The 14963-nt window shown below is 47.4% G+C and overlaps 2 protein-coding genes across 7 annotated transcripts in view; one reads left to right on the forward strand and one right to left on the reverse strand.

Moving 5' to 3' along the window:
• Cand2 (cullin associated and neddylation dissociated 2 (putative)) overlaps positions 1-2827 on the reverse strand; it is a 28368-nt gene extending 25541 nt beyond the window's left edge. The window contains exon 1 of the mRNA XM_027429178.1: positions 2760-2827. Coding sequence (XP_027284979.1) covers positions 2760-2827 — 68 coding nt within the window. The remainder of the gene's footprint in view (positions 1-2759) is intronic.
• Positions 2828-13039: 10212 nt separating this feature from the next.
• The window catches only part of Tmem40 (transmembrane protein 40), a 34126-nt gene continuing 32202 nt past the window's right edge, over positions 13040-14963 (forward strand). For 2 of the 6 annotated variants that reach the window (XM_035448844.1, XM_027429173.2), the window contains exon 1: positions 13040-13314. The gene's annotated coding sequence lies outside the window, so the exon portion shown is untranslated. The remainder of the gene's footprint in view (positions 13315-14963) is intronic. The other 4 variants (XM_027429174.2, XM_035448846.1, XM_035448847.1 and 1 more) reach the window with 4 other exon arrangements.

Here is a 14963-nt window from a genome sequence, read left to right on the forward strand (position 1 = left end):
GAATGTGTGAGAGTGCTCCATAGACCATGACCACACACACACACAAACACACACACACACACACACACACACACACACACACACACACACACACTCACAATCCCCCCACAAGCACATGCCATGCACACACACACACACACACACACAGACACACACACACAGACATACACACACAATCCCCCCACAAGCAAGCACATGCCATGCACATACCCCCCCACACACACATATACAGACACACAATACCCCCCCACAAGCACACACATGTATACAGACATACAATATCCCCCACATACACGCACAAACAATCCACCCAACAAGCACACACCATGCACATACACTGACACATGTATACAAACATACAATATCCCCACACACACCATGCACACACATGTATACAGACATACAATACCCTCTACATACACACACACAAGCAATCCCCCCCACACAAGAACACACCATGCACATACGGACACACAAATACATGTAATTCCACACATGTACACACATACATACATACATACATACATACATACACACACACACATACACCTGTGCACACATATACACATAAGTGTGCACATACATGCTTGATACCCAGCAGGTTCACCTCCAATACTCCAAGCTTACCAAGAAAAGGCTTGACCAGGAAGCAAGGTGAAGGCAGGAAAGACTTAGTGCTCAACAGTCCTTATTGGAAACCCGAACCCAGAAATCAGCATTTGCAAATAAGCCTCAGCAGCTCAGACACCTGAATTCTGCAGACACCACTCTCAGAGGAAACACCACGGTGCTGGGTGGTGGTGATAACAATTTGATAGGCTAGAACTCCAAACAGAGTGGGGCTTTAAGGAAACATACTTGTCTTGCCTCTATCAGGGGGGTAAATTTTGGCCAGCTGCCTCCTTAACTCCAAGTCTCAGTTATTCCATGAATAAAATGAAAATTTCCTTTGCCTCTCTCCCACAGCATCCTTGAGGGTTTCAATAGGTCAACTTGGGACAAGTAGGCTCAAAGAGGTTACAGAACACCAGAGAATACCAGTGTGAGATGGATCTTCTGCCTCCTCAAACAGTATTGTATCACCATGAGAAGATTCAAAAATTCCTGCCAGATCTCTGTCCCTGGTTTTCCCTGTCAGAGTCTGAGCCCCAGCAAATCTGGGAAACAAGGCTTCCTGTCCCTTGCCTGGAACCCCAGTCAGTCGCTCCCCTCCGGGAACCACAGGCCATGGTCTCCTGTCATTCGAGAGGCAGCACCATTGGGACACTGGGCCACATGGTGCCTGGACAGCTGGCCAGGGGACTCAGCTTCCTGGTATTCAGACTTTTAAAAATAGACACTATTCTCATATGCTCAGGGTGGTTTTAAGTGTCCTCGAGGCTGCATGCAGGGACAGGCTTAAAGGACTTATCTGGCCCTGACTGAAAGGGCCAACTCCCCAATCCAGAGGCCCAGGAGACAGAGGGTCCCTCAGCTCTGGCAGGACATGTGACTTTGGGTAAACCAAAGCCCCCTTCAGGCCTCTGGAGAACAGGAAGGGCCTGAGACCAAAGAACACTCCACTAGGACCTACCCTGTCCCCCTGCAGAGGCACCCTGGTAACAACTCAGTGGGAGCCAGAAGTGAAGAGATGCTCAATCAACATCCAGAAAAGAGAGAAAGTATGCAGAATCATAGGGGCAGCCATTTACAAAGCACTTACCTGGTACCTAAACCACAAACAGTAGCTACTGTTCAGAGGGAGTGGAGAAATTTGCCCATCACTTACAGAGCCAGCAAGTTATGGCTGCCAAGATCTGAAGCCGGGGTTAAGGGCCCAAAGCCCTCTTACCACCATGGGACTTGGGGCTGCAGAAATTTCGAGAAATGGGCTTACTGGACACAGTAGGGATAAGACCCCTTCAGGTTAGACTGAAGACATCACTAAGACCTCCATCTCTGCTTGGTCCTACCTTTGGCATTGTACCCAGGCCCTTCATTCCCCCGGTCCTCAGTATCCCTGCTTGTAAAAGTGACAGAAACTCAGTGGATGCAGTGTCCTCTCAACTTGAGGGTACAGAACTGGCTATAGGATCATGGGTCAACCCCTTTTTGTCACTGAGCCTCAGTTTCCCTGCAAGATGAGGGCTGCGCTGTACCAGATGGTTCCATCCTTCTTGATGGCTCTGTTCCTGTGTTTCTGGAATGCTTGGAGGGAGGGACAGGAGAAAGAGAATGGGGGAGACGTGGCCCTTACCCCAACCTTTGCTTCCTGCCTTTAAACCATGCTTAACTAAACTTCTCAGGAGAGGACAAGAATGAGGATGGATGGTAATGGGCCGGGGAGAAGGGGGGGGGATGAAGAGAAAAAGATGAAAGAAAGGGAAGTTAGGATTAGGAGACCCAGCAGGGATACAGGCTGGGGGATGGGGTTACTTAGAGACTGGATAAAGAAGATCGGGTATCAGAAAGGATGGAGGTGGTACAGGGAAGGGGCCTGTTTCAATGCGGGTCAAAGGAGGTCTGCACTGGGATCTCCACAAGCCGACGGGAACTTAATTGGAGGGCCCGGGGGGCGCCCAGTGTGGGGGGACCTGAGGGTCCAGCACAGCAAAGGCGGGAAGAGGCTGGGGGCGGGGCTGTTGCAGCAGGGCAGCAGGCCTAGCCAGGCCCAGGGAAGAGGCTGGGGGCACGCGCGGGGGTCTGCAGGGGGGTGGGGGTGGGCGGCCGGAACGGGCTAAGGCCCCTGGAAAGGAGCCCCGGGCCGCCGCAGGGCGCACCTGAAGTCCTTGTCGCTGGACGTCATCTTCTCCAGCAGGCTGGAGATGTGGAAAGCAGCGGTACTCATGCTTGCTGCGCCGCGGGCTGCGGGCGGGAACGAATATGGCGGCGCGGCCTCCCCTCCCCTCCGCCACGCCCCCTCCGCCTCGGCCACGCCCCTTCGGTCACCCTCACCCCTCCGGTCCCGGGGAAGGCTGGACTGCAGGACCTGGCCCCTTCTCCTGGGGAACCTTGCTCAGCTTGACTTGCACACTCTAGAGACAGGGAGCTCACCGTCGAGCACTGACTACACCTCCTGGTTCTGTCTCGAGGATCTTTGACCTTGCTCGGTGGCATGCATGCACGCTTGGATGTGGGATGGCAGTCCCAGATTCCACTAGGCTTCACTTTTCTGAGCCTCAACTTTCTCATCTACAATCATTCAGGAAACAGGAGCTAGTCAAGCAAGCCTAAGCACCCTTCGCTGGACTTCTAAGTTCCCATGGTGGCCTGTCCAGAGCCAGACTTACCCACATGGAGGGTGCATTCAGTCATACCAGGTCCCTACCCTGCCAGGATGAGCTTTTTCATTCTACAATTTAATTGTGCCCTGGGAACCAAAGGGCACACAACCAGTGAACCTGTAGTCGGGATTGACCGATGTTTCCTAAAGACTTGGGTAACAGCCATTCCCCGAAGTTGATCAGGAGTGATGGGAGTGTAGATCTTTAGGAAGACTCGTTTAAAGATTTTATTTATTTATTATGCATACAGACTTCTGCCTGCAGTTCAGCAGAGGGCGCCAGATCTCATTCAAGGTGGTTGTGAGCCACCATGTGGTTGCCAGGAATTGAACTCAGTACCTCTGGAAGAGCAATCAGTGCCCTTAACCGCTAAGCCATCTCTCCGGCCCCAGGAGGACTCATTAAACAGGACAGGAAGCCTGACTTCAAATCTCTGTAGGCTGCTTCCCCGCCTGGTGGCCTTGGGAGAGTCACACAACCTCTCTTGGCTATTTTTAGTCACAACCTCATAAAAGAAGCTTATATCTTTTTTATTTTGTTTTGTTTTTCAAGACGGGGTTTCTCTGTCCTGAAACTCACTTTGTAGACCAGGCTGGCCTGAACTCACAGAGATCCGTCTGCCTCTGCCTCCAGAGTGCTGGCAATAGAGGTGTGTACCACCAACTCCTAGAAAGAAATTTTTATCTTACATGTATTAAAATCTATTTTTGGTACTGCTCTACCTCTGAGCTACACACCCAACCTGGTAAAAGGAAATTTCTGGGGTCAAGATGGCTCATACCTGTAATTCTAGAACTTGGCAGGTGAAGGCAGGAAGGCAGGAGAATAAAAAGTTCAGCCCTGGCTATATAGATCCTGTCATTAAAAACAAAAAAGACAAAAGACAAAAGCAAATAAACAACTCAAAAACAAAAAACAAAACAAAACAAAAAACTGCTGGGTAGGTAGCAGACACCTTTAATACCAGCACTCAAGAGGCAGATGCAGGTGGATCTCTGTGAATTTGAGGCCAGACTGGTCTACAGAGTGAGTTCCAGGATATCCAGGACTATACAGAGAAACCTTGGCTCAAAAATCAAAACAAAAAGTAAAGGAAAAAATATACTTCATTTTAATGGCATCTGTTTTCCTGTCCCTATTACAACCTTTCTTCCCCTAAGTGACTGAATGGTGGTAACAAAGTCCCTAAGCCTTGGGACAGAAAGATGGGTTCTACATTTCCTCTAGTCTCCCTGCTCCTGCCTTAATCACACCACCCATCTGGCCATCCCAGAGGAGGTCGGTTTTTCATGAGTGGGAAGGGGAGACAGCCCTTCAGGGAACTGTGAATACTTTTAGGGAGGAACATAGCAGTCACCTGGCACCTTGGGCAGTGACTCAGTAAATGACAGTGAAGCCAAAATTGGATTTTTTATTTTTTTTTTTTTTTGAGACAGGGTTTCTCTGTGTAGCTTTGGAGCCTACCCTGGCACTCACTCTGGAGACCAGGCTGGCCTCAAACTCACAGAGATCCACCTGCCTCTGCCTCCCGAGTGCTGGGATTAAAGGCATGCACCACCAACGCCTGGTGGATCCTTTTCTTTTTTAATTTTATTGTTTTTATTTATCTTTATGCACATGAATGCTTTATCTACACATACGTATGTGTACCATGTGTTTGTCATACCCACAGAGACCAGAAGAGGGCAATAGAACCTAAGGAACTGAAGTTACCGACTGTTGTGAGCTGCCATATAGGTGCTCGGAGCAGAGCCCAGGTCCTATGCAAGAGCAGAAAATGCTTTTAACTACTGAACCAGCCCTCCAGCTCTCCTTTTTACTTCTTACAACATTAGACTGATGCAAGCAAAGGCTGCTATTTCTGGTAAACCGTTTAGAGCTTCAGAATCCTACCTAGTGCTTGCTTGACTCTGGTTATGATAGTTATGATAGAGTGAATAGTTCTTGTTAACATTCTGCTTGTGTTGGATTAAAGCTTTCAATTTCTAACTATGGGGTGCAGCATCTTGCTGTATTCTGCTTCTTTTTTTTTTAAGATTTTATTTATTTATTATGTATACAGTCTTCTGCCTGCATGCCAGCAGAGGGCACCAGATTTCATTCAAGGTGGTTGTGAGCCACCATGTGGTTGCTGGGAATTGAACTCAGGACCTCTGGAAGAACAGTCAGTGCTCTTAACCGCTGAGCCATCTCTCCAGCCCGTATTCCACTTCTTAAAGGAATTTAAAGACTTTTTGGTTCTGTTTTATGTATATGAATGTTTTACTTGCATGTATGTCCATGCACCTGTGTGCATGCAGTGCCCAAAGAGGTCACAAGAGGGCGCGTAAGGTCCCCTGGAACTGGAGACACAGATGGTTTTGAACCACAGTGTGGGTGCTGGAAATCGAAGCTAGGTCCTTTGCAAGAGTAATAAGTGCTCTAAACCACTGAGCCATATTTCCTCCCCAGAATCCTTTAAAAAAATAAAATTCCTCTAATCTCAGCACTAGGAAAAAGCAAAACAAAATAAAATAAAAAATTGGGATTTATTTTTTAAATCCATTTTTTATTTGTTTGTTTTTCTTTTCTTTTCTTTCTTTCTTTCTTTTTTTTTTTTTAAGACAGGGTTTCTCTGTGTAGCTTTGGAGACTGTCCTGGAACTCACTCTGTAGACTAGGCTGGCTTCAAATTTACAGAGATCCACCTGCCTCTGCCTCCCAAGTGCTGGGATTAAAGGTGTGCACCACCACCACCCGGCCCAAATAAACTCTTACTTCTATTAGTTGCCTAAGTCATGGTGTTTTAGCACAGTAACAGAAATCTAATTAAAATCAAGGACACAGGGCCAAGCCCACAGCCAGAGTGGAAAGGAGCCTGTCCTGAGTCATATGGAGCAGTCAGGGATGCAGAAATGTGAGACACTAAAGTCCCTTCTGCCCCTCCTCCGACTAGGCTTAGACTCTGGGGAACAAACTGTAGCTAATAGCAGGTGACTGCATTTGACCTGTGGGAAAGTCAGAAACTCATCCTTCTGTAACTATTCTTCATTCTTTGATGCCTATGTGGAGACACCATGATGAATACCATAGAATTTGAAGGTGAATGGGTCTGCTTCCATCCCTGATGTCTCAACCCTATGGGAGACACCTGTTTCAAGCCTCTTGTGGATGAAAGGCAATTGTGGAGGCTGATGATTTGAGGGGCAAGAAGGAGGCACTGGACTAGGTCTGCTAGGCCAAGGAAGGGGTCTCTGGAATCTGAACAGAGTCCTCAGCCTATCTCCTGGCCCAGGCTGCACCTCAAGAAATTTGCTAGCCGTTGGTAATGAGTTCCAGAAGGGGTACAGAAAACACCATCATGTCAGCAGGAGAGTGGGAGCCAAACTAGCAGTCAGGAAGCAGAGAGACCATATTTCACATGCACACAGGAAACAGAGAGTTGTTCTCCGTTTCAATAATTGAGGTTCTAGAGTGGCTTCAGAGGTGGGTGCCCTGGGTGTGATTATAATCTGAAAAAGTAAAGCCAGGACACTAGGGTTCCACAAGGGACTCAGGACATGACTTTTACTGTAGAAGGGGTTTCTTGTGCAGTTCCTAGAAAACTGTAGATTTATAAACGGTCTCCAGTTGGGGGTTTAAGGGACAGACTGAGGTGAATTGTCCTTTTGGGTAATGAGTGCATTAGGAGAGTTATTAATGCCACGGACAGACAGACAGCATGGTAGGAGCTCTTATGAGAATTCTGGCCCAGAAGGCAGAGTGGTGGAGGGTGTTTATACTTCTTACAAATCTCAGAGACAGAGCCCAGGTTTCACGGGCTCTCCCTGATTCCTAAGCAGCAAGGGAAGGAAGGAACGTGTTACTCTAAGGATGTGGGGGAGGAGGGGCATGCCTAGTTGAGTTGTTTTCATTGCACAGATGGTGACCATGCCAGGCTAGGGATGTGCAGTAGCCCTCTGACACCTCAGACTCTGGCAACCTGAGGTCTGTACACTTCCTTGAGGAAGTGCAGCTGGTACCTGTCATTGTCCTGGAATCTGGGTGCCTGAGGAGTCTGTTTATAGACTCATAGGTAGGATCTGGGTACCAGCCTTGCCATTTCCTTTACTCAGCTACAGGAAAGAGGCCACTGAAAGTGGGTATGACCTGATCAGACCCAGCCTCAGACCCAACAGTGTAGGGCTCACAAGATGGTTCAACTGGTCAAAGCACTTGCTGAGCAATCCTGGCAACCTGAGTTCAACCCTGGAACCTATGCATCCTGGTTTGAATGAGAAGCGCCCCTCGTAGGCTGATATATTTGAACACTTTGTCTCCTACTGATAGTACTGTATGGTGACGCTTTGGAATTCCTTTAAAAGATTTTATTTCTCTGTGTAACAGCCCTAGCTGTCCTGGAACTCACTCTGTAGGCCAGGCTAGCCTCAAACTCAGAGAGATCCGCCTGCCTCAGCCTACCAAGTGCTGGGATTAAAGGTGTGTGCCACCACTGCCCATCCATTTTTATTTATTTAATTTTATTTGCTTGAATGTTTTTCCTTCATGTACACCACCGGCATGCCTGATGCCTGGGGAGGTCAGAAGAAGGCACCAGATTCCATGGAACTGGTGTTAATGGATGTTTCTGAGGCCCTGTATGCTTGTTGGGAACTGAACTTGGGTCTCTTAAAGAGCAACAAGTGCTCTTAACACAGGAGTCATCTCTGCAAGCCAGATGATGGAATTTTTAGGACATGGAGCTTGGCTGGAGTGCCACGGACCACCCCAGCTGGGTATGGGAGTCCCTGGAATTTAGGGTCCTGGAAGACTAGGTGAGTAAGGATTTAGCAATGACAAACAGAAACAAACACACAGGCACTTTGAATCTGAGTATATTTTGCAGCTCTCAAACAAGGCTTTTTCTATAGAGATATTTTCTCGGGGGATGTTTTTGTTAAGCAAACCCAAACATATGACTTTATTGTTACTTGGCACAGTGACACAGAAATCCAAAACATAGAATCATCCAGCATTAATCAAAACACAAAATCATCCTTGATTAACCACATATTTCTTAAATAAAATTAATAAATTTTTATGGTCAGTTATTGTTTAACATCTATTACCTAGTTCCTGTGACTTTTTGAAACATTGAGATATTTTAACTCTTTCTTATTAAAAGCTTTTTTTTACCAGACACTTAAGCCCACTCTCTATGACATATGTACAGCCATATGAAATTTTATTGTTGGGAAAGTGTTTACTATTTGTACTTATGTGAATGACATGAATGATTTGGAAAGCGCTGGTTTTTCCTGAGATGAGGTCATTCATGGCTAGTGACCCCATCTCAGGGGATGGTTTCTTATCTATTCTTTTGCTTAAAATGTCAGCATAGGCTTTTAGGAACATTTTGTTAAAATGAAAAAGGAATAGAAGAACAAACAGAAATTGCCACGAGAATCACAGCCCAATATTTTTCTCCAACAGAGAGTTTCACAACCAGTTCCCGGAGACCTCCTTCTTTTGAAGTTATCGCCTCAGTCTGTGGAACTCGTCACACAGAATCTACTGGATTTGGTGTGATACGGGAGGAAGTGTGTTAGTGGGGGCAGGCTTTGAGAGTTTACAGCCTTGCCTTATTTCAGATTCACTCTCTTTCTTCCTTTGTATTACTGGGATGCGCTTCCTGCTCTGCCCACTTGCTACCATGCCTCCCCAGCCAGGGTGGTGCATGTGTGGAGGTCAGAGGTCAACTTCCAGGAGTCAGTTCTCTTTTTTCTCCAGTGCATGTACCAGGAGTTGAACATCAATGATCAGCCTGGAAAGCAAGTGTGTTTCCTAGCTGAGTCACACCACCAATATGAACTTATCTTATTCATTTATTTAATCTTGAGACAGGATCTCATCGTGTAGCCCTGAACTGTCCTGGAACTTACTCTGTAGGCTAGACAAGCCTCAAACTCATAAAGATCTGCCTACCTCTGCCTCCCAATGGATGGGCTCAAAGGCATGTGCCACAATGCCCAGTGTCTTAGTTACTTTCTATTGCTGTGAAGAGACACCACAACCATTTTAAACAAAAGAGGGTTAGACTCCATCATGGTGGGGAACATGGCAGTAGGCAGAGGTGTTGCTAGAGCTAGCTGAGAAGTTACACCCTGATCCACAGGCATGAGGCAGACAGATCTAACTGGGTAAGACATGGGCTTTTGAAATCTTACAGCCCACTCCCAGTGACATACCTTGTCTACAAGGCCATACTTCTGAATCCTTCCTAAACAGCTCCACTAACAAAGACTAAGCATTCAAATACATGAGCCGAAGGGGGCATTCTCATTCAATCCACCCTACCAAGCTTTATTTATTCATTAGGATTAATTTAACTTATTAAGGCTGTAGAGATGGCTCAGAGGTTAAGAATATTACTTCTCTTGCAGAGGACCAGGGTTTAGTTCCCAGCACCCACACAGTGGCTCACAACTCCAGCCCCATAAGATCAAATGGCTTCTGGTTTTGCAGGCTTCTGCAACACATATGAACAAGCAGGTATACCACATTCACACAAAATTTTAAAATATTGTATTTAATTAATTCACTTATTGTGTGTGTTGGGATGTGTGTGGGTGCATTGGTACAGGGGCACACCAGTGGAGATCAGAGGACCACCTCCAGGGGTCAGTTCTCCCGCTACCATGGAGATCCTAAGGATGGAATTATGTCATCAGGTTTGGTGGCAGGTTCCTTACCTGCTGAGCCATCTAACCAACCCCTCTACATTATTTTTGAGACAAGGTCTCTCACTGGACTTGAAGCTCAATGATTGGCTAGACTAGCTGGCTAATGAGCCCCCGAAACTCCTGTCTTAGCATCCTAGTGCTGGGTCTATGGCTTACTCCAAAGCTTGTCCTGGCCTGGTTTCATTTTCAGACAAAGTCTTCCTATAGATCCTCGGCTGGCCTAGAACTCTCCATGAGAACCAAGCTGGCCTTGAACTCACCTGCGATTCTCTTACCACTGAGGTGTACACCATTACACCTGGCTTTTGCTTATTTTTAAGATGGATTTCGGGGGTTCAAACCCAAATCCTCACATTTGGATAGCAAGTGCTTTCTTTACCCCCACCTACCCACCCACCCAAGCCATCTGCTGAGTCATCTCTTTCTGTGTATATTGTGGAAGTCTCCTTTTTGGACAGGACACGGCCTCTGGCATCTTGAAATCAGAGAAGCTGTATCTAACCTCACAAGATCAGTCTGACAACTTAGGAGAGATGTAGAGTGTCAGACTCTCTTGAGTGTCAGTCCCCGCCCCCTGCTCCCCATACATACCCCCTTTGCAGTGTGGTCTGGGGAAGCACCACAGTGTTGAAGGTGGAAGGTGGTGGGGAGAGAGGTACATACTCCATCTATGCAGCTGTGGGAGGCAGTCAGCCTTCCTAGGGCGGATGCTGGTGGGAATGTGGCTGCCTAGGGGCCACCCATGCTTCTTTAAATAAACCCAATAAACTCATTGGTCCTCCCAACTGGACTTGGGTGGAATTGTTTCTTCAGTTTGTCACGAGTGTCCGTCCTATTGTGGGGTGAATTGATGTATGTTCGTGTCCTCCCAGGAGAAGTCACACAATCATAGGCCTGTAGGACCTATTGGTTCTTTTCTGCGGGAAGCAGTGACTCAAGCCAGGACAAGGCCTTGGGAGGAGGACAAGAGGCAGGCTTGGGAGAGGGATTACACAGACTCACACCACAAGCCCTCCTTGCCTGTCACACCCATGGTAAGGTGTAGGATACCTGCCCTGGCTTGAGCTGTGCTGAGACGCTACTCCTAGGGGAGTCACTTGTAGTTACTGGAGGATTCAGGGCTGGAAGCAGGGTCTGGATACAGAGATGACCCTGGTCCAAATCCCTGATCACAAATTATTCTTCAAGAACCTTTACATGGCTAGTGGGAGGGCCCAGTGGGTGTTTGCAGTCAAGCTTGAGTTTGATCCCTGGAAAGCACATGGTAACGGGGAGAACCGACTCCTGTAAGTTGTCCTCTGACCTCCACACACGCACTGTGACTCTTCCTCAATAAATAAATGTAATGAAACTCATAAGAATGTTCTTTCCATCTTCCTCCCTCTCTCCTGGCTTCTTCCTTCCAGTCTAATTTCTTTTCTTCCTCCTCTCGTTTGAAAACAAACAAACAAACAAACAAGCAAACAAAAAACCAGCCCAGTGGTGGTGGCACACTGGGAAGGCAGAGGCTGGTGTATCTCTGTGAGTTCTAGGACAGCCAAGGCTACTCAGAGAAACCCTGTCTCCAAAACAAAAAACAAAACAAAACAAGGAATTCTTATTTGATCATTTAGATTGTTCAATTTCTAGCATCCAGGTAGGGTGACTCTGAACACCTGTAACTCCACCTCCGGACGATGTGTACCTCACACACACGTTGAGCCACCTTAGAAGCCATCCCTGTCCCTTCCTAATGGTGCACTGGTCCCCAGGAAAAAGGGTCTCTTCATGACTGCCCCTATTGACTTGACTTTAAGAAAAGTCTTTCCCCTTCCCTGAAATCCAGACCTTGGTCCCTCTAGGACCTATTGGATACATTTGACTGCTCTGTGAAGTTTGTCCCTCCAGGACCTATTGGATACATTTGACTGCTTTATGAAATTGGTTCTTCTAGGACCTATTGGATACATTTGACTGCTCTGTGAAGTTTGTCCTCCAGGACCTATTGGATACATTTGACTGCTTTATGAAATTGGTTCTTCTAGGACCTATTGGATACATTTGACTGCTCTGTGAGGTTGGTCCCTCCAGGACCTATTGGATACATTTGCTCTGTGAAGTTTGTCCCTCCAGGACCTATTGGATACATTTGACTGCTCTGTGAGGTTGGTCCTTTCAGGACCTATTGGATACATTTGGCTGCTGTATGAATTGTCTCTCCAGTTTCTATCAGCTACATTTGGCTGCTCTATTTTCCTTCAGTAATAGAAAGCTAGTGTTTGTGCCAAATGGAGGGAGCCACAGTGAGCCTGGTCAGCTTAACTCGCAGATATATTCCTTTGTTGTTATTTGGATTAAGACAAGGTCTCCACATATTATCCCACCTGGTTTCAAACTCACAATCCTCCTGCCTCATCCGCCTCAGTGCTCAAGTTAGAGGCACAAGCCACCACATCTGTTTTGGAACCTCCAAATTTTACCAGTAATGACTGTGTGACCTCAAATAAGTTACTTACCTTTGGCATAAGGGTCACCTTGACGTTCGTTTGCTCTGGGGAGGTTGGCCCGTCCCTGCCACAGTGGCCTCTCTGCCTTGTGTAAGACCCCTCTGCCTTTTCTCACTTTGGCAAGCTAGTCTAGGGAAAGAGGCTTTGTGCAATGCACACCTGTCTGAGGTGAGAGAGGAGAGCAAGCAAAGTGTCTCCTTCCACAGAGTGCCCATGAGGGCTTGCTTGAAGGTCAGAGAATCTGACTTGTGGTCCCACCTTTGCCCCCGAAGTCCTTGGCATTCACAGGCAGGTCTCTCTACCTCTAGGCCTAGACTTCCTCATCTGTAAAGTGAGCCTAAGAGTGACTATTCGGGGGTCAGGCATGGTGGCACACGCCTTCAATCCCAGCACTTGGGAGGCAGAGACAGGGGAATCTCTGTGAGCTGAAGGCCAGCATGGTGTACAAAACACTTCTACTCTGCCATAACCACACAGTGACACTTTGTTTTGGAAAAGAATGACTATTCAGGAGCTGGAGACTTGACTCACTCATAGAACTCTTGCCCAGCACCCACCAGTGAGGTGCTGAGCTCAGGGTGTGGCTCAGCAGTACCCTTGCCTGGCATGCATTCTATTCCCAGCTCTGGAGGGGTGAGGGGAGGATCCAAACCGCTAAAAAACTGTTCATTCAGTCTGCTTCACTGCTGTGAATAGACAAGGAATGGCTATTCAGCACTTTCAGAGGGCGGCCTGTGGACACGGGAAATATCTGTCCACCACGAGCTGACAAAGGATTCAAATCTGTTAGCCCAGCAGCAAAAAACGAGAGAGAGCAAGCAGAAAGCAGGCAAGAGGTATGGACTGACATCTCACCAAGAGAAAGGTAAATAGCGTATGGAGAGGTGTCCAACATGTCAGCCACTAGGGAAAGATTCAGGAGACCAATGGGTGGGGTGTGGCTCTGTGCTGGGGGCTTGCTTCGCTGCACAAGGTCCTCAGCTTAATCCCAAGTACCACAGAAAGGAGAAGGAAGAAGAGGAGGAGGAGGAGGGGAAAGCTCAGGTTTCAGATGTAGATTTGACTGGCACAAACTGGGGCTGTGTAAGCCTGTAGGTTAACTTGGAGTTTCTCCATGGAGGAATGGAAAGGGTTGGGGTTTCAAGCCAGAGAGACCTTGGTGTAACTCTCAACCCAGCCTTGTGACCTTGAGAAAAATCATTTCCACTCACTTTCCATATCCATGAAAAGGACACAATACTGTATAACTTAGGGTTGTGTTTGTTTGTGTTAGTTTTTTTAAAGATTTATTTATTTATTTATTTATTTATTATGTATACAGTGTTTTGCCTGCATGTATGACTGCACACCAGAAGACGGCACCAGATCTCATTACAGATGGTTGTGAGCCATCATGTGGTTGCTAGGAAATGAACTCAGGACCTCTGGAAGAGCAGCCAGTGCTCTTAATCTCTGAATCATCTCTCTAGTGCCTGTTTGTGTTATACTTAATTAACTAATTAATTAATTTGTTTAGGTAAGGTCTCCCTTTGTAGACCAGGCTGGCCTCAAACTCACAGAGATCCTCCTGCCTCAGCCCTTGAGTACAAGTACACTTGTACACTGGGAGTACAAGTTTAAGCCACCACTCCTGGCCTTAGAGGATTCATTCACTAGACAATTTCAGATAGTAAAGATATGTTCTGTTCCCACCCCACCGCAGACATCCTTCTGGGAGGATGTAAACAGACAGAGGCCTGGTGCTCACAGTGTACGTGGTTTCTTTTCTTTTCCTTCTACATCTATGGACATATGTGTCAGGCCTAAGAAGACACTAGGGACTTCTTCAGGACTCCCCATGGCCTCATTCCAAGAACAATAAGGCATAGCAAAGGCTGAGTGTTACTGGGCAGTATACATAAGTGCCCTTGTCATGTGTAGGGAGCTACTGCCTCACCATTTTGACAAATGGGGAAACTGAGGCTGAGCTGTCAGACAGTTGTCTGCAGAGAATACATGCCTGCTGAGTCAGGGGCCTGGCTAGCAGTTCTGGAATGCGGGAAAGCCATAAGTCATGCTCAGCTGCTGTGCTGACTCCCCAGGACTGTCAGCTGCACTCCATCATGGTGGGAGGCTGTGCCATGAATCACCCACACTCTGGCACTGAAGTCACCTGGGTGGAGCTAAGCTGGAGCAAGGGCTCCTTGACACCTCAGACAGGTCTGTCCTGACTGTGACATCTGCCCACGTGGGCAGATGTATCTGTATCTGTCATGCTCCAGGAAATTAGCCAAGCAGGTGCTGCAGGAGAGGCAGAGAGAGAAACTGAGGCTCGGGGAGGGCGGTGCCTAATGACAGGATTAGAAGGCAAACCAAAGATAGAGGATGGCTTTGGGGGAGCACTTTCTGTGTGCTAGGCATTTAAACTACAGAAGGCAGAAGGCCTTGGGCATGAGCAGATGTCAGCATGGGTGTGCTAAGAGAGCCTGGGGATCTACAACTTCTGCAGATTGAGCATGTCTGGGTGTTTGGGAA

Source organism: Cricetulus griseus, chromosome 8, assembly GCF_003668045.3.
Source record: "Cricetulus griseus strain 17A/GY chromosome 8, alternate assembly CriGri-PICRH-1.0, whole genome shotgun sequence".
Taxonomy (NCBI): Eukaryota; Metazoa; Chordata; class Mammalia; order Rodentia; family Cricetidae; genus Cricetulus; species Cricetulus griseus.